This window comes from Pseudopodoces humilis, chromosome 6, assembly GCF_049639895.1.
Source record: "Pseudopodoces humilis isolate 2021_Gansu_Grassland_sample_001 chromosome 6, ASM4963989v1, whole genome shotgun sequence".
Lineage (NCBI taxonomy): Eukaryota > Metazoa > Chordata > Aves > Passeriformes > Paridae > Pseudopodoces > Pseudopodoces humilis.
This window is the reverse complement of record NC_142205.1, coordinates 71,015,499-71,040,810: the sequence shown is the minus strand read 5'-3', so window position 1 is coordinate 71,040,810 and position 25,312 is coordinate 71,015,499. Positions and strand designations below refer to the sequence as shown.

Genomic DNA, 25,312 nt, shown 5'->3' with positions numbered 1-25,312 from the left:
GCAAAATGTAGGTGAACCAGGCAGAAGCTCTCATTTTCAATAGTTTTTATTCTACCACTACAGTTTACAGCCATTAGATGAGAAACAGAAAACATCACTTTTATCCAGATTCGAAGCAAACCTCAAGTACACAGAATTTTAGGTCCAATTGGAGTTTAATGTACGTTACATTTCAGCTTTGCACAGGTAACTGGAACTTGCAACATAGGTTGTAGCTACTCTATTGAGAATTAGTGCATGTTCCTGGTCTCTCCCGTGGATGGACACTTGGGCTCAAGCCCCAGGCATCAGTACACCACCACGTTCCCTCTCGGGGCCTGACATCAGAAGCAGCCAGATCCTTAAATCTGTCTGATTTCAGCACAAACCTCACCATCCCACCCCCTGTTCCTACAGCAGAACTGCACCAAGGGTCAGGGCGGTTCCTGCCCATGCCACCTGTTCGCACACCTCCATCAAAGCTTCCACCTTTCCCTTGGGATTGTTTATTCTCCAGGGAGTTAGGATGAGTTTCTAGTAGCAGGTTACCGAGGGGTGAGTTTATAGGTTGAAGCATGCGGCTCAGGCACGGCAGGGAGGCTCCCAGCAGGAGCCAGGAACGAGCCCCGCGGTGGCCGCGCTCACATCCGCGGGGAGCAGGCTGAGCCCCGTGGATTTTTAAACACACCGAGGTGTTCCCTCCTGTGTTGGTCGCATTTGCCACCCGCTGCCCCAAGGAGCACCGTCCCACAGGTCAAAGGGAGAACTGGCACCATAGAATTACTACAGGCGTCTCACCAGAGCGAAAAACCCCTCATTCGACACAGAAACTCCCCAAATCCAACCTTCCAGAAGAAAGAAAGATCTCGAGGAGCCCTTATCGACCTAAAGCCTGTGAGAGGCCAGCACAGGAACCTCAGGGATCAGAGACTGTTAGTTTATAATAGTTCAAGCTACAGTTACTTCAGATTTTGTACCAGGGTGTTAAACTGGCAATTATTTTTCCTATTGAGAGGCGTTTCCAAGCTTTAGCTCTTGTTCCATTAGCAAATTCCATTTGTTTTGAGCAAGGCAAACTCAGAAGAAAATGCAAGAAGTGTAAAAGGCAATTCTTTTCAGCCACCAATTACTCAGACAAGAGAAGGGCAAGGAGCACATTTCCATCTCCACTCCCCACTGCTGAACACCGGGTTCCTTCTTTTTTTAATGTGTTTTTGTTTCCTTTGAATGAAGATCAGATTATTTTTTAGAATACCGGTAACTTCCCCTCCTGGGAAGGGGAAAGACCTCCCAAAACACTTCTCCTCCACTTCCTCGGGTCGGGAAGGACCACAGGCTGTCTGGAGGGATTCCTGGCAGAGGTAGAAGCAATGCAAAGAGAAGGAGGTTTCCACTGAACTTACCACTCTATCGGGTTACTCTAAGACACCTACAGCTACTAATTCTGGACACATGAAGTTGAAAGGAATAAGGATAAGTCCCCGCCCTCCCCCCAAGTCCCTAAGGCAGAATCCAGGCAGGCCGGTTACGGGAGGGCCGCTCTTCCCGGTGACGGGCCAGCGTCGCGCCCGCTCGGCTCGGACTCGGGGCTGAACCCACACACCAGAAGAGAACGGGGAAGGGCTCGGGGTACGCACACAACTACTGTCAACAACTTCCAGGGATGCATTTCTCATCTACTTCACAAAAGGGCAATACAGAAAAGGAGCTGACTGTCCCGAGCTGGCCGCGGTCCCGAGGGCGGTGCTGCCGCACGCGCTGACGGCAGCGGCTGGGCACAGCCACCTCGCCCTCTCCTGACGCTTTCCCGGGCGCTCAGTGGCCAGCTCCTTGGTACTTGAACACGCTTTAAATGGCAGGGTTGGGGATTTTTGTACCCGACTAAATCGCGGCAGAAAAACTCATTGATTTTAAAAACTCGGCAAATTCCAAATCAATTTTAGGTGACAATTAACATTTTAACAGTTGCTTTTAGCAATTCTCAAGTTCTCCCCTCATAAATGAGTTCTGATGTCAGAGCTGTGAGGCGGCCAGACATAAAAACGTCTAATGATGCTTCTGGATCAGTTTGTTTGCTACACTATTTAAGGTTTTTGCCTGTTTCACCAAATCCTTTTCACTGTGTAAGTAAGTCAGAATGAGGATGATGAGAAAATGGAAAAAATAAAAACAGCAAGAGAAAAAGAACACGTGAATTAGCTGAGTAGATATCATGAAACATTTTCCAACACCAACTTGTTACAAAGAAAACCACCCTGTTTACTGAGACCCGATCCCAATATAAACCCTAAACTGAGAGCACCCAAGGGAGCACAATGCTCTACTCATTAACCAAGTCCCAGAGGTGCTGCTCCCACTGCTCCCCTCAGGCAGCTCTGTCTAGCACAGCACCAGGACTCTCCCCTGGCCCATGCTGGATCCATGGGATACAACACTAACGGACACACCAGTGGATCGTGGTCCAAGTTTCCTGTCTTACCTTTGTTCCAGCTGTTTGATGGTGGCAGCCATCTGATTTGTTTTTTCTTCCAAGCGGCTGTTTAACTCGCTCTTCTGTTTCACTCCCATGTCTGAACTCTGGGAAAAGGAGCAGTGGGCATTCGTGTAAAGAGCAGTAAATCCCAAATAAACCCCCATAAATCATTTGGTTTATGAAACAACAGGGCAGAATGTAAAAAGGCAGGAAGAAGTGCTGGAAAAGCAAATGCCAGGTCAGGATTGGGAGGACAAATGTCTCACTGCAGAGGTGCAGGCTCCATCTGGACCCCGCAACAGGGCAATGCCACCATCCCTGCAGTTCGCTGGCTATGGAAAATGTATGATGCAGTGCCTGCTAGTATTCCCTATTTTAATTTAATTCAGCTGCTTTGAACACAGCTGTTGGCTGAAGGAGAGCAAAAGCAACTCTTTGCCGGTGTCAGGTTGGTTTTAGGATCTATTCTGAATGCTGCTGTTAGGAGAGTCTGCTCGTGTCACCACACCAGAGTTACAGCTGGGGCCCTCCACACCAGACTGTGCTGGAACACGAGCTCTCACTGCTCTTTCCACATCACAAAACCACACAAGGTGCTTTCCCCTGTCTCACACACAAATTTCTGGACCATGATGGATTTTTGTTCGGAAGAAATTGCGTTCACCTTTACCCTCCACCACGTTCCAGTGTTCTCACAGCAGGACAGGAGTGTGCTGCACAGCCTGTGACCCTTCCACACCCAGCACCTTTCCAACAGGCAGGAGGAATAAATGCACAGCAGCTTCCACTTTCATCTGGAATTCCCTGCATTTCCTTAGCTCCCTACCTGCAGCTTGAAAGACAGTTCATGCTTTAGAGCCCTGAGATCATCCAGCTGCTGTCTGAGTGCCACCAGCGCATCCTGCTTTTCACAGACATCCTTCTCCAGCATCTTCATGGCCAGCTCCATCTCCTGCCGCATCCCGATCTGCGCCTCCAGCTCCTTCTCCACATCCTGCAACACAAGGAGCTCTCAGCATTTCCAGGAGTTCCCCTCATGACCCAGGGGTAACCACCCTTCCCTCCTGCGCACGAGTCTGCTGCACTGCCACAACCTCAGAGTCACGCAGCCGCCACGTGCCTTAAGGAGAAGAACTCCCCAGTTTTCAGGATCGGAGCCAGGTGTGCAGCGTGGCTAGCAGAGAGTCAGGGAATTCTACATGGGCCTGGTCTTTGGGATGGAGGAGTCTTTCCTTAGAAAGACTGTATTTCCTAAAGCAGATTTTATGCCCTTAATACCTTCGGGTCAGGCATTTTTCTCCCCAGGCATGGATCGAACAAGAGCTCAGCAGGGCAGCAAACCCTTTGCAGCTTAGGGGGGTGAGCCCTGAGCCCCCCCAGCACTCACCAGGCGCAGCTGAGTCTCCTCCTTCAGCTGCTTCCGTGCCTCAGTCAGCGCCTGCCCGTCAGCAGTTCTGTCCTTGGTGGCCTGAGGTAACAGAGAGACACAGCTCATGTGTACTGCCAGCCCTCGCTTGGCTTCATTATTGCTTTTCCCCAACATCTGGAATTCTCCAACGATTCAGGACAAACCAGCACAACTCCTATTTCCTGATTTTCCCTGTCCCCCTCCCTCCTGTCCCCTGACACCTTGCCCAGCAAGCTGTAAGCCGTGGGAGCTCCTGGCTCCATCCCTATGGCCAGGGCCCATCTGTTCCCTCTGCACAGGGCCCACCCGCCGTTCCTCTAATCCACCGTGGGGTCTGTGTGAGACACACAAGGGATCAAAGCCTGTTCCAAACAAGGCATTCAGGCTGGGCCTGTCCCAGGGCTCAGCAACCACACACACACACCAACCTTACGACTGGACTCCAGGATGTAGGAGCTTTCTTCCTTAACCCGCTCCATCTCTTCCTGCAGCGTAATGATCCTGTTGTTGGCAACGGCAAGCTGGGAACAAAATGTAACAGTAACGCATCAAAAACATACTTCACTGGTTTGTTTCTCTCTTGACCCCACCAGATGAGGAAGATCTGGCTGGACACAGCACCCTTAGGGACAGGACACCTGGCTCACAGGAATTCCCAGGGATGACAGCACTGCAGACCAACAGATTCATCTAAGTGTATGGTCAAAGGCAAAAGGAACTCCAGAAACTCCTTCTGGCTTCGTAACTCACAACTCACACAAGGCTCACACAGAGGAGCAACTCAGAGACACTCCAAGGGACTGGCCATGCTATCCTATGACAAACCCAAACAGAACTCGTGGCTGCTGTGACGTGTGACACAGCTCATCTCCTACCAGGGAACTGACCCCAAAACATTTTATGACATTTATGCCATCAGTAATGAGCTGCAGACCTGTGCTGAAACACAGACTGCACCTATGAGAAACCCGCTGATTCTCATGCTTGGGCTGGACATCTCACTTAGAATGACATTTTTTCCATTACTTTTCGCAAATTTACGTAACCATACAGTTGATTTTCCAGCTTGTGCTCAGCAGAGCCAGCCAGTGCAACTCCTTGACAGATCAGCTATTCCAGTTCTATCATTCAACACCCCTCATTCTGTACACCAGACATGTGAAAGGAACCCCTCCCTCTCTGGTTAATCCCTAATTCCCAAAGGCCAAGGCATCCAGTAGTTTTCCACGACACTTACCTCCTCAGTCAGCTTTGTGTTGGATTTCTCCAAGGCATCCACCTTGGCCTGCAGGTTGTTTACTGTAGCACTGTTGAAGAGAAAAAAACCCTACATTAATCCCTTCACTTCTTAAAATCCTGTTTTGTCTTTTGTTGTACAAGATAATAAAGAACCAAGAGAACATGTTTTACCTTAGATGTCTATTGAGTTCTTCTACATAGTTCTTCTGGTCCAAAATAGCAGTTATCTGGCCATCTCTGGAAAAAAGAAACAGGGCAGCCTGCAACACCTGAAAACACATTCCCAAGAGGGGGGCAGGAAGACAACTGTGTGTGCACCTACCCTTCGCTGCCTTTCGTGCTGTTCCCGTCTTTCAAATACATGGAGAAATCGATAACCCCGACCTGGAAAAGAAAAAATTCCATTTGGCATGAAACACTTGGTTCCTAAGACCAAATCACACAGTTGCCAGGTGTGGAAGTTTAGAGTTAGAACATCAGCACCTGCTGTACTTCAGCAAGGGTTCATTACATCAGTAAGCTATGCAAAATTCATTTTCCAAATTAAATGAGCAGAACAAACCCATTAACTGAATATCCAGTACCTGGGAGTCCAGGTCCTCTCCCTTCATGCAGAAGTTGGCGTCGATGACATTCAGACCTACGAGGAGGCCAGCAATGATGGCACCTTCCTCTTCCATCATCAGCGCGTTGGGCTCGTAAAATTCACTGTGGGATGCAGGCCAAGAGACACAGAGGAGTGAGGTGGGAAAAGTAACCAAGATCTTAAAAGAGAGCACAAGTGAACCCAACTGAGAATGAGTCCAGCACTCACCTGAGAAGATCCTTTCTGTTAATCAAGGCTTTCATGTACTCTGAAAGTTTCTTCTGCATCAGAGCCAGGCGAAGCCAAGCTCTTCCTCTGCCCACAGGTGTCCTGAAAAGGCCAGAAACAAGTATTTCCAGACACCCTGTGAGGCACAGTCACCAACAGCTCTAACAACCCCACCCTGCCCCAGGTTTCTGCAGTTCCAAGGCAGAGCTGGCACTGGTGCAGAGAAAGAAAAGGTATCCAAGTACGAAGAGGTCCAGACCAATAAAGCCATCACCCTTTGTCTCGTCATTCATGATGCTTTTGTTGCCATACTAAAAAGATTTCCCTGGCGTTATCCCTGCTGGATACTGCCAGACACATCAGCTGCTTCAGCTCAACACCTTCTGAGTCACAACCAGTTCTGCCTAAGTCCCAGGAACATGCACAAAGCAGCACAGCTGCTCAACACCACTCCTTCCCAAGGAAGCCATGGCCAGTACTGCCCACTCCTGAGTCACTGACAGCATCTGGCAATTCTGAAGGGTCACTGTGAACACAAGGCTTAGAAATGCACTCTCAAACTGTCCTTTACTTGCATTCATTTCCTATTACCCACCAGGAAGAGGTACCAGGAGCCCTGGCACAGCACTGCTCCTGTCAGCTGCTGGACGAATCCTGCACAGATCTCCAGGAAAAGCACTTGCCCATATGCACGTGACTAAAAACTAACCCAAAAGCAAGTTATTGAATTTACCCACCTATTCTTTCAGCAAAGATGACTCCATCCTTAGCCCTCATGCTCACACAAAAGCTTCCTTACCCATTTTTTTCTATTCCAAGCTAAAAGCTTCTTACAGTTTCTTTTACCATGAACTAGGCAAGCCTGGAAGTGATGTCTGAAATTCCTACAAAACTTTAACAAGTAATATATGCATCCTGTGGCTTTTAGCCTCCCCTCTTGAACACAAATTACCATCTTCTCCTCTCACATACACTTTACCTCAAGTTATTTAAACGAAGAACTACCTACATCAGCCTCAAAACTATATAAACTGCTATAACTTTGCTGTTAATTCCCTTCCTCTGGAGTCTGACTTTGTAAATGTTCAGTAAAGCACACAAGCAGTAAATGCACTGCTAAGCTGCCACATTCTAATAGGACAAGAATATATCCTGTGCTCTCCTGCTGCAGATGCCTGATGAAGGGTAAGAGAGCAATAATCCATTTTTATCTGCAGGTGACAGATGTATTCCTGAAGGTTCTGTTTGCCCTTCCTTCTCTTTTTCAGGATCCTTCTCACAATAAAACCCATATTATATACTCAGGCAATAAAGGAGTGTACTTACTTCAGCCCAGGGAGATCCTTAACACTTGCTGTAATCTCTGCAGCCTCAGGAACAAGTTTTTCTACCAATTCTAGAGGTCCCCAAAATGACTTATTTTGCCCAAGGAAAGTCTTTTTGGCTAAAAAACAAAAAGAAATTAAAATTAACCTGTTAGACCCGTGCTGATATAACACATTGTCAAATAAGTGAACAAATTAGCCAAATCCTGCCAGAATGGTTCCTCTGGGGCTGCTGCTGGGCAGGCACTTGGTATCCTGAGATCTCAGGATGGTTTGGGTGGGAAGGGCCCTAAAGTCCACCTGTTTCCATGGCCCTCTGTTTCCCATCTCCTACCACACAAGGGCAACACCTAAAGGGTAGTTTGTACTTGGCCATTTGAGCTGTGACTCAAGATTTCACACTCAAACACATGCTCTGATTTAAAAGCAGCCTCAAGCCATGAGCTGCACACAGCCCAAGCCCTCCCTGAATAGACAGAGCTATTGACAACAGAGCTCCAGGGTTGCAGCTCCTCTTCCAGCAAGGGAATGCATTCCTAAAGCTGACAAGGAAGTGCAGAACAAGGAGTCACGAGCTCACCAAAAGCCAAGCTAATCACTGAGTTATATCCAGGACAAATGATTTCCAATTGCTGTTTCAAACATAGCAACCCCTGCAGAAGGTTTCTGTGCCTTCCTTTTGCTTGCCCTGTCCCCTGCCATCACATGAGTGACCGCTCTCAGCCTCTCCTGAGTCCTGTGCAGGCTGCAGAGCTCTGTTCCCCCTGTGCCCATGCTCTGTGCCCAGCCTGAGCTACCTTTGAGGCCGTGCTTGAGGCAGTGCTCCATCACCACGAAGAACTGCTGCAGGGGGGCGTAGTCCGAGTCCAGCGTGCGGCCCAGGTTCAGCGCCGACTCGATCAGCCCCTTGATGCTCAGCTTGGCCATGTTCATCAGGTTCATGCGTTCGTTAGCCATGAGGTAATTCGGGTCTGCAACAGGCAAGGAAAACGCTGCTGAGCAACAAAAACTGCTTTTATTAGAGTAAACACCCCACCTTGCTCTTTTTTTTCCCCTCAGCTTGGAAGGCATTTTTGGGGCAGCGAGTTTCACAGGAGGCACTCTGCAGCCCTTTTGTGGAGAAAAACCAACATCAACTAGCAGTTTAGGGCCCAAGCCACAATGCCATGGGAGCACCCAATGTATCATACTTAATACTTGAAATAACTACAGGAACTCCCTATTTTCAAGAAAGACATTTGGAGCCTGGTGTTCATCCTGTGCTTTGCACCTTGACAAGGTGTCCCTGACCGGCATAGCCATCACTTGTTCCAAGTCACATCCCCAGCTACCAACCGGTAAGAATCCTCCACTTGTGGCTTGCTCTTCCATCTAGAGATCACCTGGGACCCCCTCACACTTATCCAGCAATGTGTGTCTCTATCCCAACTTCCATCTCTCTTCCTCAAGACTATTTTTTTAAGCTTAGATGTACCATGGAGCCGACTCCCACTTCTCTCTCTTGGTTTTAACACTGCCACTGATTTTCACCAGTGAGGATCTGATCTTCATGGTTCCTGACAGGTCATTCTAATAATCCCCAAACTCACAGGTCTCCCAGGATTATATTCTTCCTCTACCGTATTATAAACATCTAGACCTTTAGACCTGCTACTCACACCCAAGTTTTGAGCTCCAGTTCCCAGGTACAGGCAGTTTCATCCCTGTAAGGCCCATTTATCCAGGGCTGCTGCCAACAGCCAGGGATCCTTGAAGCAAGCTGCTGCCTCCAGGAGTGAACTAGCTGCTCCTGGCAGCAGAGACCTGACCAGAGGATACCTCAGACTACAGATCTAAGCAAGAGGCACCCTGTCAGCACCCACCAGCCAGAAAGAGAGCCAAGAGCACAGCTAACACACGCACACCTGAGTGCGCGTCACTGCGGGTTGGGAAAAATCCGGGAGAGGGAAGAGCCAGGGTAGCGGCAGCATCCAAACCTGATACCACAGCTCATTTGTTCAGCTCCTCCAAAGGCAGCTCAGGACAGAGCTTCTCTCACTCCCCTTCTTCAGAGTCAAGTCAGAAGTTTCCTTCTCCAAATTTACTTCCATAGCTTAGAGAACTTTCAAGCAGTGATTTAGCAGTGCAATGCTCAGAGCAGCACTGGACTGCAGAAAGACTCCACTTTGTGAGGTGTTTTGATTGCCTTTCAGGACCACTGCTGCCTGAAGTGATGGGTCTGGCTTGCCTGGAGGTACCCTGAGCAGTACAGCAAACACACAGAGACCTCCTCCTCATCCTCTCTCACCACATCTCCTCACTGGCCAAGGCCGCTGATCTGATGGGCAGCAAGGCATCCACAGTGATTCTGCTTGGGTGGCAAACCAATCCCCAAGCAGAATTAAAGGAACTGTACAAGGGAGCACCAAAGAAAATGCTCCCTTGGCTGTGGTTATTGGCTAATTCCAATAGAAAAATATTTTCACCGTATCACACTAATCCAAGGTTTCTGCTTCCTTCGTCTGCTGTGAGCAGCTGTGCTCTGCAAGTGAGGTTTATCAAAGATTCTCTCATCTTGCAAACCAGTTACCTTAGATAGTGTGAAACTGGATCAAATCCCCAAGGCTTATTCCAAAAATTAATGCTAAGTAATTGGTAACTCTTGCTCTACGTACTGCGCCACGCACACCTTTAAAGAAGGCAGGGTAGGCAGGGAAGGCTGACTTTTCCACAGCAAAACTGTCAGGCTGGCTTCAAACTGGGCTAAGTCGGATCCTGGTGTGGAGCTGGCACGCTCCATCCGAGCCGGAACCTTCTCCAACTTCCTTCTGCCTCTAACTGCAAAACCTCAGCCCTTCCTACACAGCCCATGTCATAAACCTCAAAAAGTAAATCCCCAGCCCCTGAACCTTGCCTTTGCACAGGGTTTGGGTTTCAAATGAAGGAAGCAAACTCCTGGGATATTTTGTTATTTAAATACTGCAGCTTCTACAGAACAGACATGTTTTCTAAGCAGCTGCTTCCATGAAGATGTTTTCAAAAGCATTCGAGAATCCTGTGATTTGCTTAAAAAGTACAATCTGTACTCAGGAACCTCAAAGTCAAGAAAGAGTCAAGGCAAGACAGGATCTCAAAGGGTTAAGCTGGGACTGGTCTTGGTACTTGTCATTTGGTGACAATAAATTTTATCACTCCTCATACATACTCTAAAACAAGCAACTAAAATGAAGCTAAAACTTGGATCAAAGACAAGGAATGATGAGACACTGGAGAAGTGAACAACCCCACTGCAAGCAATGCCAATTCATTAGCATTTCATCAAGGTCTTCATCTTACATCAACAACACCAACCTAAAGCAACCTGAAATTTAGCACGGCCGCTTCCGTGTGGCAGAGAAACACCTCTCACCTGACAAAATAAATGCAAAACTACTTATACAGTATTTTATGAAAAAAAAAAAAAAAAAAAAAAGACTCAACCCCTTTCTTCCTTAAAGCCTGCCTTGGAAAATTCCCCTTTCTGGGAAGCAGCAGCAGGGGCTGTTGTGCCAGGAGAGGAGGACATTGCCTGTGGGCAGCACCCAGCACAGAACCATGGTGGAAGACGAGCAGCAAGGCTCACAGTGCTCAGTGCACGACAACATCAACCTTTTGTGCTGCAAACACTTGAGTCCCAAACAGGAGCTGTTCTATTTCATCATCAATTTGCTTGATCACTTGCTACATTGGGGATTCATCTATTTCACATTTGCAGCTTCTTAAAAATCAAGAAAGAAGTTCTATAAATAAGTTTCTCATTTAGTACCTCAAAAGTTCTAACAGAAATTTGCAATACAAGTTTTAGAATCATTTTTGCCAAGCCTTGACAAATACTGCCAGAAAATCTGAAGAACCTAGACAGAAATACTGCAGAAAATCTGAAGCTTCGGAGTGATTTCAGAAATATTTTTTTAAAATTCAGCTTCCATATGTTGCTGCAACCTTTTAAGCTGTGCTTCTGCCAGGCTCAGGAAACTACTGCCTCTGCAAACATTTAGGAGAAGGCAAATATCCCTCGTTGATTCACTTCTTCTACCACCGCCTCAAGCCGAAATACCAAAAAAAAACCCCGCAAACATTTATTTAAGCAACACCAAGAAAATGCAAGAAAGCCACAGCTACTGGAAAGGAAAACTAACTGCATTTTGCACTCAGGCTCAAAATAATAGTGCAGAAGCCAACGATTAGCACAAACAAGAGCTGTGAGATGTGGGTGTGGAACGCACCTTCGGAATCATCGCGCAATTGCTCCACCACATCTGTCAAATCCTCCCAAGAGTCTTTGCAAACAGCAAAAGGAAAGGAAAAGAAAGAAAAACGTCATGCAAGCCGTGATCTAAAGGAAAGATTCAAAATCAAGGTGTAAGAAAAGCATAACTGAAAGGGAGATTTGCATCATACAAGACTTAATTCATAGTGGCAAGAGATCTGCAAGTCAAAAAGGTTTGTTAGTCTGCACAAAGCAACAGAGCAAAGCATTTTTCTCCCAGAGGCAGACCAGGGCAGGCCTCAGTAAAGCTACAAAAGCTTTGTTTCTGCATTAACACAAGCAACATTTCTGTAAAGCACATCCTAAAAAGAAAAGCAACAAAAGCATTACTTAATTTTTAAAATAAAAGCACCGAACTTGTGACATTTACGCAACATCAGCTTTTGCTTCCATTTCCTCATATCCAGTCCCAAGAAGAGCTGCTGGCAGGGAAACAGCCACACGTGGGAAGCAGGCACGTTCAGGGACAACACACACTGAGGGCATTTTTAAGGCTCAACAGAGCTTAAGCTCTGTTCTGACCCTGGCCCCAAAGGGCAGAGGTGACCCAGCCGAGCCCTATACGGCTCCCAGGCCAATGGTGATCCCCTAAGGACTCAGCCAGGGAATCACTTCTCGGTGGGACGAGCAGCTATCCTGGGAGAGGAGCAGGCAGGACGAGCAGAACCGGTTTCAGCACACCCACTAAGCCCCCGTTCCAAACCCAGCGAGGCTGGGCATTTTTCACTCCCTACTCACGCAGCGCTTCCCAGCGCGAACCACCGTGGCCACAACATCCGAGGCACGGGAAGGGCTCCGTCCTCCAGCCCCGAGCAAAGTCCAGAGCCTGCCGGGCCCTCCTCCCTCCCACACTCCGGCAGTGCCAGCCCCCTGGCCCGGGAGCCTGGAACAACAGCTGGAGGCTTTGGGGACACCCCGAGGTGCAGCAGCGCTGCCCAGCAGGAGCCAAGCCCTGACAGCGGGCAATGCACAGCCAGCACTCGGAACCCTTTCCTCCAAAGCTGACACTTCCACCAGTGTTCTCCTGGGGCGGCAGCAGCAACAAGGACTGTCCCCGGAGGAAAAACCCTGCTGCTTCGAGGAGGAATCGCTGGTGATGCTCTCCCCCACGTGTGACACCGATGGCTTTGGGGCTCTCCTGGCAGGTGTCACGGCTTCCCAAGAGCCAGAGACTGAACCTCAGTGCGGTGGACAGAGCTGTCTCTGACGCTTCCCAGGATCCTGGGACTCGCATGATGCTGATCATCCTGGGATCCCTACTGCACACAGCGAGGGGAAGCCACACACCACCACTGCAAGGTCTTTTATCTAACACCGAGAGGTTGGATTTCTCTCTTAATCCAAAGCATAAACAGGGTGGAGAATATAACCAAAACCAGATTTACCAGTACCTGGCTGACAGGGCCAGAGAGAACTGACAGGCTTCATTTCATCTTTCTCATTTATTTTTAACCCTTAGCAAGTAACCCATGTAAAGCTCCCAGAGAAATATCCAAAGGAGTCCCAAATATTTTCTTCTCTTCTATCCCTACAAGCCATAACCCCACCTTCCTACTATAGCAGGCACTGCATGAATTTCAACTGCTACTACGGCATTTGCATAGATTTAGAGGCAAAAACACACACTTACTTAATTAGCACTTTCTTTCCTATTTTCATTCCTTCTCCATGCATCCAGCTGCACTTTGCATAGAGTTCATTGCTTCTTGTACATTTTCCCGCTTGTCCGGAAATTCCATCAAGCAACAGTGAGGGGAAAAACAACTTCCCACAGAAGAATCACAAAGAACTGAAACTCTATAGCTCTATAACTCTATAGCTTTCCATGGTCCTTACGGGGTGTGAACAATTCAATACTTTTGATTATGATGGAAATGATTGAACTCGGTATGTACCAAGTTTAGAAAACTTGGATGACCAAAGCTTTTAAGTCTCCTTAACGCAATTAACTCATTTCAACCAGATTCCCAGGAAGATTAGTATTACGGAACTGAATATCCCATTGCAATGAACACTCGAGCCAGTTCTTCAGGAAGGGACCAGAGAACCTGTCTCTAATATTTGAATCAGGAAAATCCCATCTGGTATTTGGACAAAGGAGGGTTTTACAGTCACTCCCTTTGCTGACCCAGCAGCAGCATCCCACTGAAGGAGCAGGGATACCTTCCCAAGCCAAAGAAAGCTTTTACAAGTAAACCCTAGGAGAATGCAACAGCATCAAAATTATTTCACACTGCTGCTCGACATTTACTTTGTTATTAAGGTTTGAAGTTATTAGGCTAAAATAGAGTTGAGAGTCGAAACCTTTCTGAACCAATGAGCATCACCTCACACAGAGCATCTTGACAGGAGAACCAAGATCCTCCAAAGAGAGATGAAATAGAATCACAGAATCACAGACTGCCTTGGGTTGGAAGTGACTTGGAAATTCATCCCATTCAACCCCCTGCCCCTGTTCCCTACATGGGCAGGGACACCCCAGCCTGGCCTTGGACATTTCCAGGGATCCAGAGGTAGCTGCAGCTTCTCCGGGCACCCTGTGCCAGGGCCTGCCCACCCTCACACGGTTTACTCCGTTGGAAAGAAAAGGTCACAAGTTTTTAAGTAGGTCAGGATTTTAAAAATTATGTGTAAGTACAGAAATTTTAAACAAACTCCTAAGGAGAAGCTGAGCTGTCAGTAAAATAACCTAAAAAAACCCCAAGGCGTCAGTTTTGGGAAGTGACAGCTGAGCTTGATATAGAAAGTCCTGAGTGATGGTGCCAGGTCAGCCCTGCTGCTGGGAAAGGTTTGGCCCAAATCTGGACAAATATTCCTTCATTATCAAAGGGGAACCTTTGGTCACATTACTATTCTACAACTGCATTCTGATATTCATTCCCTTAGGAATACATTTAATAGCAAATAAAGAGGTCAAGGAAGAAAATTAGGGAGATGCTGTTCATGCTGTGGGCGGTACAAAACTAATTCTTTCAGTCTGGGTTTGCCAACGTGACGGATCAGGAATCGTTGACAAAGAAAAGGGATCAGCAAAGCATTTCAGCATCGCGTTCAAACACCCTGCAAGCCCAAAATCAGCGAAGCCACTAGGCAGTCTTCAGCCTGGCATGCTAGGAACCATCTACTCAGAACAGGGTAGCTTAAAAAAAAAACATTTATTTTAAAACCCACTGCATAAAAATTCCCTCTCTAAATACACACATCTACAGAGAGCCTTGCATACAGAAGAACAGCCGAAGATCTGCAACAAACCAGAAGGAAATAAAAGGAAATAAAGAAGTACATACAACTTGGAAATTCCCAGCCCACCCTCCATTACACCTATGGGACAAATAAACAACCAGTGTACATCACATGAAGTCACAGCTCAATCCCACCCTAAGTCTTACTCCCATCTCCACATGACTACCATCAAATCATTACCCAATTTCTCTGTGTTGCAACTGTGTGCAGCTACATGGAATGTTTCTGCACAATCAGCCTGATTTCAGAGGGAAAGACATGACTAACTGCCGTGGGAAATTTCCCATCCTATTGTAGTCCTTGATAGTTTACACCAAGAAAATAAAAACCCAAACCCTTGGGTTTTTTCCTCCATCTTTCACTTCCCAGTTCAGTTGACACCCAAGTGGTTTCACTGCAGCACTTTGGACTCTCCACCTCTGAGGGATATAAAGCTGCCCCGAGTTCCCCAGCTCTGACTTCATTTAGACTGACACAGCTTAAAAAAAACCAAGAAAACAGCTCTTTAGAGTAATTTCTGAATTGAAGTTTGGATTACATGATCTAACTGCTATTCCCAAGATTTATGACCACAAACATGCTGCAATTCATTTACCTTGCATTTACTGACTTCACATTTCTTCCATTAAATCTGGTCTCCAGCTCCTTCAGACTTCTCATCAATTTAGGGGTTTCTATCACCCGATGTGTTTTAAGAGGTTTTTTCCAACTACAGAGTCATCTCACACAGGTTGTTGTCCACACCTGAAAGATCCCTCCCACTCTCTGTACGAGTCAGATTTGTTTTGTAATGGGCAAGGCCAGAAGCACTGAGAAATTCCACCTCTCCCACAACTTCACTGTTCCTATTCCACACTCCTAGAGAAACCCTAACCCAAGTTAACAGTTGCCAGTTTGCAAAACAAAAGTACAACCGCTAAGGTTATGCTGCTTCCCTGAACCATTCTGAAGTCCACAAAGAAACATGGAAAAACACTTGGGTAGAAAATGCAGAGAAAAGGTAAAATCTGACAAATGATTCAATAACCTGTACAACAGATTAATGGGCAGGAGGTTTTAAGAAGAACTTTTGCTTTTCCTGAAGAGCTCTACAACTCCTCGTCAGGGCATTCTACACAACCACATGTCAGAAACTAACACTTTGAAATTACTGGCCAAAAAAGAATAAAAAGTCTCACCTTGGCTTCTGCCCTAGAGAAAAGATAATTTTATCTTTCCATCTTATAAATTTGAATTCTAATTTCTCCTCTTAGTGCAAATAGATGAGGACTAACAAAAGGAGAAATACTGTAATTCTTGGAAGTTCTCTCACGTTTGCACAGGTATTCCTTCTGGATGCTATTACAAGGTTATCCCATGAGGATAAAAATTCCCATGAGGAGATCTACTGTGAAGCTCCTCATGATTATTCCAGACAGAAATTTAACGTGCAGTAAAACAGCCTAAAAAAGTTTGTTGTAACTTCTCTCCAAAGCTGAGACCAGTGTTCAATGCCATCCATACACACACTCTGTTCAACATTGAACAGAAACACAATCCCAGTGGTTTTGATCTCCATCCTTGAAGTTGCCTCAAAGACCATCACACACTGCACGCAAACGAGTTTAACAACCACCCTTCACCTGTCACATTTAATTTTGAGGGGCCTGCAGAGAATAGTAAGGTTCTGAGAGTCTTATTAAGAATCACAGCTTGTTTAAAAAAAAAAAAGTTATTTTTCTAATCTGAGCAGATTTACAGTAAACAGCAGAATCTGCTTATTTTCATATGCCCACAGAATTGTTTCAACCAACTGGAAAAGTGTATTATTGCTTTAATTGTTAAATTGAGCGGCCACGCTACAGGTTATATGGAAAATACACGGTTGCAAGCAACTCAATATCTGCTGCTTGTTTTTAATTGAAGGTAAGTTTTGCTTAGTTGCTCCCAAGCTCTGTGCAGGACTGGAATTGCTGTGCCTGGCTCTGAAGGCAGGAGGGCTGCTTGAGGGCTGATCACATGGTGAAGAGAGGCCAGGGACAAACCTCTCCAGAAGCAGCAAGAGCAGAGGGACAGCAAATGGAAGGCTTCAAATCTTTATTCCAACAAGCTGGCGGATTCGGTACTTACTGCAACATATACGTGACATGTCTTGATTTCTAAGGAAGAAACTGTCCCCCTTCCTTATGCCTTTGGCACAATTCTACAGCTTTTTTTTTTTTGCCTTCTTCATAACGCCTACCTTTGCACATCAGTTCGGTTTTTTTTAATGGAGACACTCCCAGGGCCACAAGCCCACACTCCTGTCCCCCGGACCTGTGCACAGCCTGCAGACACAGCAGCAGTGCTGATGCAGTAGCAGCAGACCCAAGGCTGGGATACAGCTGTGTCAGCTTTCCTATTGTCAACGCTTTTCCTGACCTTCTCTGCTCCAAATACACTTGGATCCAAATACACCTCCCAAACAACCAGTGAGCAGCCTTAATTTACACATGCGGAAAGATCTCCTGGGAGGTTGTTATGGCTTTGCTATTTTGCATTTATTTTTGACATATGAATTAAATAATATGGTAAAGAAATGAGCAAATGCTGTTTTCTAACCCCTCTCTGGTATTCACCGGAGAGTGACCGTAATTACACCTTGAAAAACACTGGAGTAAACCAAGGAAGGTCTCAGTGTCACACACAAGAACACAGGAACTGGAAGACAGCTGAATTCCTGCTCACCCTGTCCTCACCTCCCCGAAGCCCTGGGATACACTTCAGAGGGAATGTTAAATTCCTCCTTTTGAAACCTCTGTCTGGTATCCCACTGCGTGACTAAGTACTTGGCAAGCCAAATCCAAACCCAAGGGCTACTGTCACTGAAAGCAGCTGTCAAATGGAAATTAAATTATCCCCTGGAAATTTATTTTAAAGCTTAAATCCCCACCACAATTTCACCACCCTCATTCAGCAAGACAATGTAAGAGACTGCTGACTTAACCAGGCAGCATCAAACGGGTCAAGCCAGACAAGGTGGAGTGGCATTTCAGGAGTTACTGGAAAAGGGGCAGGCATGAGAAGCTGGGCCCTCCTCACTCTAAAACCAAAAGGTGCATCCAGCAAGGGCACTTAGAACCTCAGCACCTGCAGAAACTCATCACCTCTCCCTCTTCCCCGCTTGTTTATCGGCAGAGCACTGCACATATGTCCCCTCACGCTTTTTAGTACTCTCAGAGCATTCAATCCTCGTCCTGCTATTAAGCTGTTCACCAACCCAAACGACAAATCCTTTTTCCAGGGGAAAGCGAGATGTGCCACATCCATCCCCACGTTCCAGGCTCCCAAGACACGACAAACAGCAGAGGCGAGCTGGGCCACCGTGATGGCATCGTCACCTGACAGTGGGCATCGCTGCGTAATCGCTGGGGCTTTCCAACAACTCCCCACGACCAGGCACACGCTGGGGCGCTGCTCCCCCGGGACCAGCTGGCAGCTCACTAGCAGAGCCATCAGCCCCGGTTTAAGGGCAGAATCACCATTACATCTTCTCCCTGATCACACATCCCGCTTCTCTTCCTTCCTGAGATACACAAACCTGCTACGGCTAAAAGGATAATTCATCACCGATGTGCCTTAAAGGGCTTCGTTAGGAACTCGGAGGGCAATGTGAAGCAGCGATCGGGCTCGGTGCTGTGCCCAGGCTCTGCAGGAGGGCCACGAGCTCCTGGAGCCGCCCCCTCCCCAGCCGTGCAGCGGCGGACGGAACAATGCCGGCCCGGGGCTCCCGGGGCACGGCCGGACCGTACCTTCGTGGGTAGGCTCGGGGTCGGGTGTCAGCGAGATGTCATCCAGCTCACGCAAGCACAGCCACTCTCCGTCCATGGACACGCGGAATTTGCAAAGATAGATGGTCTCCATGGCAGCCTGAGTGATCTTGTCTGTGGTGGGGGTTGGCATGTCGCTTTGAGGCGTCAGAGCAGACATGATGACTCAGCTGGTACAACAACAACGGGGGCAAAATAAGGACTAAAAACAAAAGCTTTCTGAAGAAGAAAATCGGAAATACCTTGCGATTAAAGGACAGATTGCTCAGGATCACAGAGGCTGCTCTGGCCTTTTCATAGATCAAGCAAGGTAAAAACGCTGCTCCTTCCCGCTTAGCTCTGCCTCCCTCCTTTCCACCGACTGCCGTCGTCTCCAGCTATGCTAGAGGCTACTGATCCTCAGCATCCACAGAAAAGCCGGCTTCTGCACCAGAGGCAGCAGGGAAAAACAAGTAAAAAATAGAAAAAGAAAAAAAAAAAAAAAAAAGGCAGCAGAATCAAAAAAGAACGTCTTGCTCTGGTGATGACCCCAGGAAAAAAACAAAGGACGAGCGGAGAGGCAGAGCCCCGGTGTGCCGAGATGCGAGCGCTGCTCGCCTCTCCCGGCGCAGCCCGGGCAGCGAGTGCCGCCGGGATTGGCTGTGCGCAGGGAGCAGGGTGGCGACCAAAATGGCTGACTAATGAACTGAGCTGGAAATCCAGGCTCATGTGATCGCCTGCGATTCCCAGGATGCTGCCGAGACGCTGCCGATGCGGGGCCGGCAGTCAGGCGCTCCTCGGCACAGCGCTGTGCCAGCCCGCCGGGGAGCGGGCACGGCACCGCCGCACCCCCAACCATCGCCCCCGAATACAAAGGAGCAGCTCCAGCAATACAAAGCCGCATTTGTATTCCGCTCGCATCCCTGCGTGCCGCTACAGGAATTCAATCGGCACCTTTGTTTTCACGGGAGATGGGTTGGGGTTTATTCGCTGTTCCACCTTCTCAGGGGGCGCCTTGGAGCTGAAATTTCCCATGTATAAAAAAACATTACGACGGATTTATTGTGTCAGAGTAATGGCAAGGGAAAAATGATCTGGCTCGAAGCTCTCCAGCGACTGAGGATGAAGCTCTGTCAGCAGGGCATGTGCACATGGAAGGACAATAAAGGAGAACACCACAAACACTGTGACCCAATCTCATACTTGAAAAATCTCCCCCGAAAATTGGACTGCTCAGGTGAGGCTGACAAAGAAATCTTGTCTCTCAGCAGGGAGAGAAATGGACTTTCAAGCTCTCAACAATAATATAATCATAGTATTTTACATTAGCAGCACTGCATTCCCTGTCCCTTCCTGGCTGGCTGAACCTCACCTGTGTCCTCAGCCCACAGGGTCCTGCTGCTGGGGGACAAGAGGTCCCACATCACCAGACAGGTTTCTCATTCCCAAGGTCACCATAGTGCCAACCACCCACTTTAGTGATGCTATCAGGCACCAGTAAATTACCTTATCTGACTTCATTCCTGTGTGGCTCCAGTAGATTTGAGGAGAGATGTACAACATCCATCTGAAATGGATGGACAGTCAGCCTTGGAGAAGGCCGTCACCAGAACAATATTTTGATAAGAACATGTGCCCCACATACAGAACCTTGATTATTCTTCCTGCTTTTTTTCTCCCTAAGAAATAGTCAAAAGGATGTACATATGCTTCTTAAGGATGTGAAATGCCAAAACAGATTTCTGGATACAGAATTCAGCACGCCAATGCATACAGCCTTCGGAAAAAAATGGTACCCGTCATGGAAAAGCCTCACGAAACTGGGAAAAGGGATTAGGAGCTGCTATTTCTGACTGGCAAGAGGAAGCAGTTGCTTTCAGTGAAAACTTCCTGCTCAGTGCAGCACATTTTGACTCAGCAACTCTTTCCCCATTAGGCCAAACCCAACCAAGCACCACGCAGCCCCTTCTGACAGCGACACAATTATTCCACAGAAAACAGGAATTACTACTGTTTCTTCTCTCCAAGAGAACAGAGTTTATAAATCGTGCTGACAGCATCTTAACTCATATTTATACACCCTTTCAGCAATCACAGCCTCTAGTTGCAGCATCCACATCGCACCACCCCAAATTCTCAACACAGTCGAAGTGGCCGTGTCCCAGCTGCTACAGAACAGCTGCTGGCCCCGGCTAACCCTTGGACAGGGTCTAAACAAACAGCACACACAGCACACAGTCAAAACAAACCCTTTAGAATCAAAGTACCATAAGCTATTGCTCAAGCTATTATCCAACAGATCTCATTAATGGACAGTTTCATTTCTCTGTTTTTGAAGCAATTAAAAACACTAATGATACTGGGCGTAGCCCTGCAGCTCCCATTTCACAACACAGGTCTTCAGCTGAACTCAAGACAAGTGCCCTGCACATCAGGATCACAGGCAAGGTCTTCTAAAAAAATTAGGAACCATTCAGCTTCCATTGGTTTGCTTTTAACATGCAGAAATAACAGAAGCCAGTAATTCCCCTCCAGCTGAGTTCTATTTTCAGGCTCCTTTATGCAATGATCCTGCTGCAAATACTCCATAGGGATACTGGAAGTACTTGGAAAATGTTCTTTAACTTTGACTTAGTTCCAAAACCAAAAAAAAATAAGCAAAAAAAAAATTTGTTTAATTTATTGTTTAATTTACTGACTTGTGACCTTTTAATCACCACCTGAAAACCACAAGACAAACCTTCCCTTATCCCCATCCTGTACCCCAAAGTGATAAAAGCAACTAAGCATCTCATGAAGATATCAAATATTTGTATTTTCATAAAACCTTGCATACAACTCAACCAGGCAACTCAAGAGCATCTGATAGGGCTCCATCAGGGTTCCAGGATGGTCATGGACACAGGAAAACCCAAATCATGGATAAATGCGGAGGAGGTTGTGCAGGATGAACCACTTTCTCCATGTCAAACCAGTCAGACTACCTTGACTGGTCCTACAAATCATCCTGGGAGCTACACTTTGGCACAAGTTCTCAGAGGCTTTGGCTAGGCTGCAAAACATAGTAGGGTTCTGCCAAAACATTTTTAAGATGAAAGAATCACCCACTGACTGCATTGGAATTTTAAGACCGAACACCAAGCACTCAGTCACCAATATTTGGGAGTGGTGTACAGCTGTACTGCAAAGTATTTTGAGTTTCAAAGATGAATTAATTTGAATTATCTACATAAATAAATCCAAACAAATTTCCAAGCCACCCTTAGGACTCCAGGGAGCATCTTTGGGTGTACTTTTATTTTCAAAGCATGTAAGCAATTTATGTTTCCATGTTTAGGAGAAAGTTTTCCCCCTCGCTGCATTGAGACTGCAAAGCAAAAAGGACAAAGCCATCTCTGACACAGAATGTAATCTAAAAAGATAAAATTAGCAACACAGCATCTACACGGCAAAGTCAGCTTCTGACTCCTCTGCCAGCACAGATATGCACATTACCTCAAATACCAGCTACTCCCAAACCCTGCAAGCTCAAACAGGAATCAGCAAGAGGAAGCTTAACAACCCAAAAATCAGGAGCAATTTCTTCATTAACAAGTGACAAGTTTTTCTGTACCTACCGTGAAACACGGACATCTTATTTAAGGATTGAACTCTCATAACTGAAGGAAAGGGAAGGAAAAGTCTACTTCAAGTATCATGGTATTGGCTAGGCTTTCAGAGAGAAGAAGGAAAGGTTTGGGGTTTGGTTTATGGTTTGGGTTTTTTTTAAGGGCAGCCTAATCAAGTTACTTTCATTGTGTTTTAAATGCAGGTCAGCATGTTTAAGTACAGCATCTTGTTCCATCTGTCTGGAACCACCTGTAACAGGTAAGCGGATGCTGCTGCCATGACAAACTTTTGCAAACTCCTTCCCTAAGCAGCTCAGGTGTTCACCTCATGTTTGGAATCAGCTGAGAATATAACAGAATAGTTCAAGGATTGGGTTTTAACAGGGAAAAAAAAAAAAGACTTGAAATAAACCTCCAAAATATTGTGAAATACTGACTTTTTGGTGTAGTGGCTATTGCCTCCCTGTAACACCTAAGACTTCACAACAGAACTGCTCCTGCTGCTCTGTGGGAACAAATGAAAGATGCTCTTAGAAATGTGAGAACCAGAAAAAAACGGAATAAGAAAAAAGATAGTGGGGAAAAGTGATTTACTGACAGTTTGCCCCAGAGGAAATAGAGACTAAGACACCATGCAAATAGATGCTGATTCCTGTTCCCTCCAGCCACTGCTAGCACTGCACCAGTCAGTCCCTGAGCAAGCTGTGACACACGGTACTGCACAGGCAGCTCCACCTCCACGGCTCACAAAAACAAGGCAACTTTTATATGCATCTTGTAGAGGGTTTTCACAAAGCTTATGTGAACAATCGCTGCAGAAGAAAGCTGACACAGGAAAAAGCATTGCTCAGCCACTGAGCTTCTCCACTAAGTACTTGTGCACAAATGTGCTCATCTCAATGCTCCGGTTCCCCCACACCCAGGTAAGAGCTTTTCACAAAGTTTGAGAAGCTAAGATGAAAAATTTTTCTTCACCTCTTCTTTTATATCTTTCTGTTTTCTCTACTGAGAAGTAGCTCAATCCCTCGCATGCACATCACAGGGTTTACTATGGGTAAAGATCTCCTGACTAGGAAAAAATGACAAGTAAAACTGAAGGTTTTGACAGGGGCCTGTCGTTTCAAACAACAATTTAGCAGAGAGGGACTTTGGACGTAAGTTGGCAGTCACAGAGAGTCTTTCACAGAGCTCAGAGCAAAGTCAGGGTATTTCACCTCCTCTTGGCATTACAGAGATGGACTTCTTACCTCACTGGTTCTTGCTCTGCTGAGTAATGCCTTCAAGTACATCAGCTTCCAAAGGAGAGAAAAAACAGATACCCAGTCCAAACAAATCAGCTCCTGAGTGAGTGAATGCTCACCTGGGACAGGAGGTGACAAAGCAAAGGCCAGAAGCTCAGTCACACACTGGCACCAGCCCAGAGGATGAAGCTGCCGGTTATTTTTAGGGTGGATGGGAGAGACAACTCTTATACATGCACCCATGCGTGTACTTCGTATTTGATTTTAAAACACACCCAAGTATTCAGAGTACTCCAGCTTCCGCAAATACACCACAAGAACATCATAACGAATCTCAGGAAGGAGAACGCTATTTGCCAACCAACGCGCTCCACACAGCGATGCACTTCAGCCTCTTCAGGTCTCCAGCGTGCAGTGCCCTCGCCTCGGATTTGTGCTCGGCACCAACACCAGGAGGAAGCCCGAGCGGGGGTTCCCCAGCCCCTAAAGTACACCCCGCGTCCAGGACAGCCTGTTGGATTTGCAAGGGCGGCATCGATTCTCCTGGAAGGGCTCTGTGTATGCGTGGGGCTGGTTTCGCTGAGCTGCTGGCCCAGCACGGCTGCCACCCCCGCCCCCCAACCTCCTGCCGCCCTTCCCACGGCCGGGGCTCCCGCGTCCCCCCGCAGCCCCGAGGGGCAGGGGCAGCTCCGGAGCGGGTGCCCCGAGCCCGGCGCGTCCCCCGCCCGGAGCGCTCGGGCCAGGGGCACCCCGGCGGCGGAACGGCGCCCAGGGATCCCCGGCCCGCCGCCCGCCCCGCCCCGAGGGAGGCTCCCGGCCCGGGAGCAGCCCCGCGGTACTCACGGGCTCCGTGCGGCCCCGGGTAGCTCAGCACGAGCAGGGGCAGCTCGGCCCCGCCGCGGGGCGCCGGGGGTCCCCACAGCCCGGGCGGCGCGGCCGCGGCGCCGCCTCCATGGCCGGGGTAGAGAAGGAAGAACGGCGGCGAGGCAGGGCGCGCCTCCTCCTCCGCCACCGCCGCCTCCCCGGGCTCGGGCCGCCGCTCCATGCCGGGGGGCAGCTCCGCTTCGGCCCCGTCCCGGGAACTTTCCGCCGGCAGCGGCGGCGGCGGCCGCGCTGCCCCCCCCCCCCCCCCCCTCGCCCCCCCGGCCCCCCCCCCCCCCCCGCCCGGGGGCGCCGCGGCCGCCCCCGCCCGCGGGGGCTCCCCCCGCACCGCCGGGGAGCGGCTCGGCCCGGCCCGGGGGGCACGGCAGCGGACAAGCACCCCCAGAGCCGCCGCCCTCTCATGGTGCAGGGGCTCTTACCTGGCAAACGGAGCCGGGGCACCATCTCCTGCCTCCCTCCGGCGTGAGAGCTCACGGACAGCAGCGTTTTGAGATCCTGGGACAAAAGGGGACAAAGTCCAAGTATATTCTTTCCTATTACAACTGCAAAATACAGCGTACTACTGGGAATTTCACTCGGCAGATTCTTTCAGAAGACAAGGCAATTAACGTGGACTGTGGGGTTGTCAGTAGGCAGAAAGCACATAAATCTGCCAGTGTTTAAAGAATGCCCTGCCTTCCGTGCACTTGGGTTAAGCTGAAACACGTTGCTGCTTTTTTTTTAAATCTCACATTAGAATTGCAAAAGCAAGGCTGTAAAGGTTACTGATTGCTAGAGACTGATTTTCCAGCGCTGCCCCATGTCAAGCAACATGTTGCAACTAATTGAACCGATGCTTTAATCCACTTTACAAATCTCACAGCTGAATGTTTGAATTTCTATGTGCTAACAAGAGTAAAACAAAGCCCAGACTGCGTGTGATGGAATATTATGGAACACAGCTAGGAAAACCTTGACAAAAGCTAAGGCAGCAGCAAATGTATTTCCATGTGAGTTAGTCAATGTATTTTCCTGGCCCTGTAAACCGAAATTTCAGGTTGTGGTG

At 47.9% G+C, this 25,312-nt stretch overlaps 1 protein-coding gene across 5 annotated transcripts in view; it reads right to left on the bottom strand.

The window, feature by feature from the left end:
• Positions 1-25,312, bottom strand: part of RUFY3 (RUN and FYVE domain containing 3) — a 36,706-nt gene that overhangs the window by 5,902 nt on the left and 5,492 nt on the right. Inside the window, exons 1-13 of one of the 5 annotated variants that reach the window (XM_014260394.2) lie at positions 18,540-19,187; positions 8,036-8,209; positions 7,240-7,357; positions 5,914-6,015; positions 5,684-5,807; positions 5,422-5,483; positions 5,271-5,336; positions 5,098-5,167; positions 4,289-4,381; positions 3,840-3,920; positions 3,279-3,446; positions 2,459-2,556; positions 31-2,098 (exon numbers count right to left, since the gene is read on the bottom strand). In XM_014260394.2, coding sequence (XP_014115869.1) covers positions 2,026-2,098; positions 2,459-2,556; positions 3,279-3,446; positions 3,840-3,920; positions 4,289-4,381; positions 5,098-5,167; positions 5,271-5,336; positions 5,422-5,483; positions 5,684-5,807; positions 5,914-6,015; positions 7,240-7,357; positions 8,036-8,209; positions 18,540-18,717 — 1,407 coding nt within the window. In that variant the 5' untranslated portion in view covers positions 18,718-19,187 and the 3' untranslated portion in view covers positions 31-2,025. Of the gene's footprint in view, positions 1-30; positions 2,099-2,458; positions 2,557-3,278; positions 3,447-3,839; positions 3,921-4,288; positions 4,382-5,097; positions 5,168-5,270; positions 5,337-5,421; positions 5,484-5,683; positions 5,808-5,913; positions 6,016-7,239; positions 7,358-8,035; positions 8,210-11,482; positions 11,593-12,264; positions 12,369-18,539; positions 19,189-24,686; positions 24,763-25,312 lie in introns of those variants that run through there. The other 4 variants (XM_014260390.2, XM_014260389.2, XM_014260392.2 and 1 more) reach the window with 4 other exon arrangements.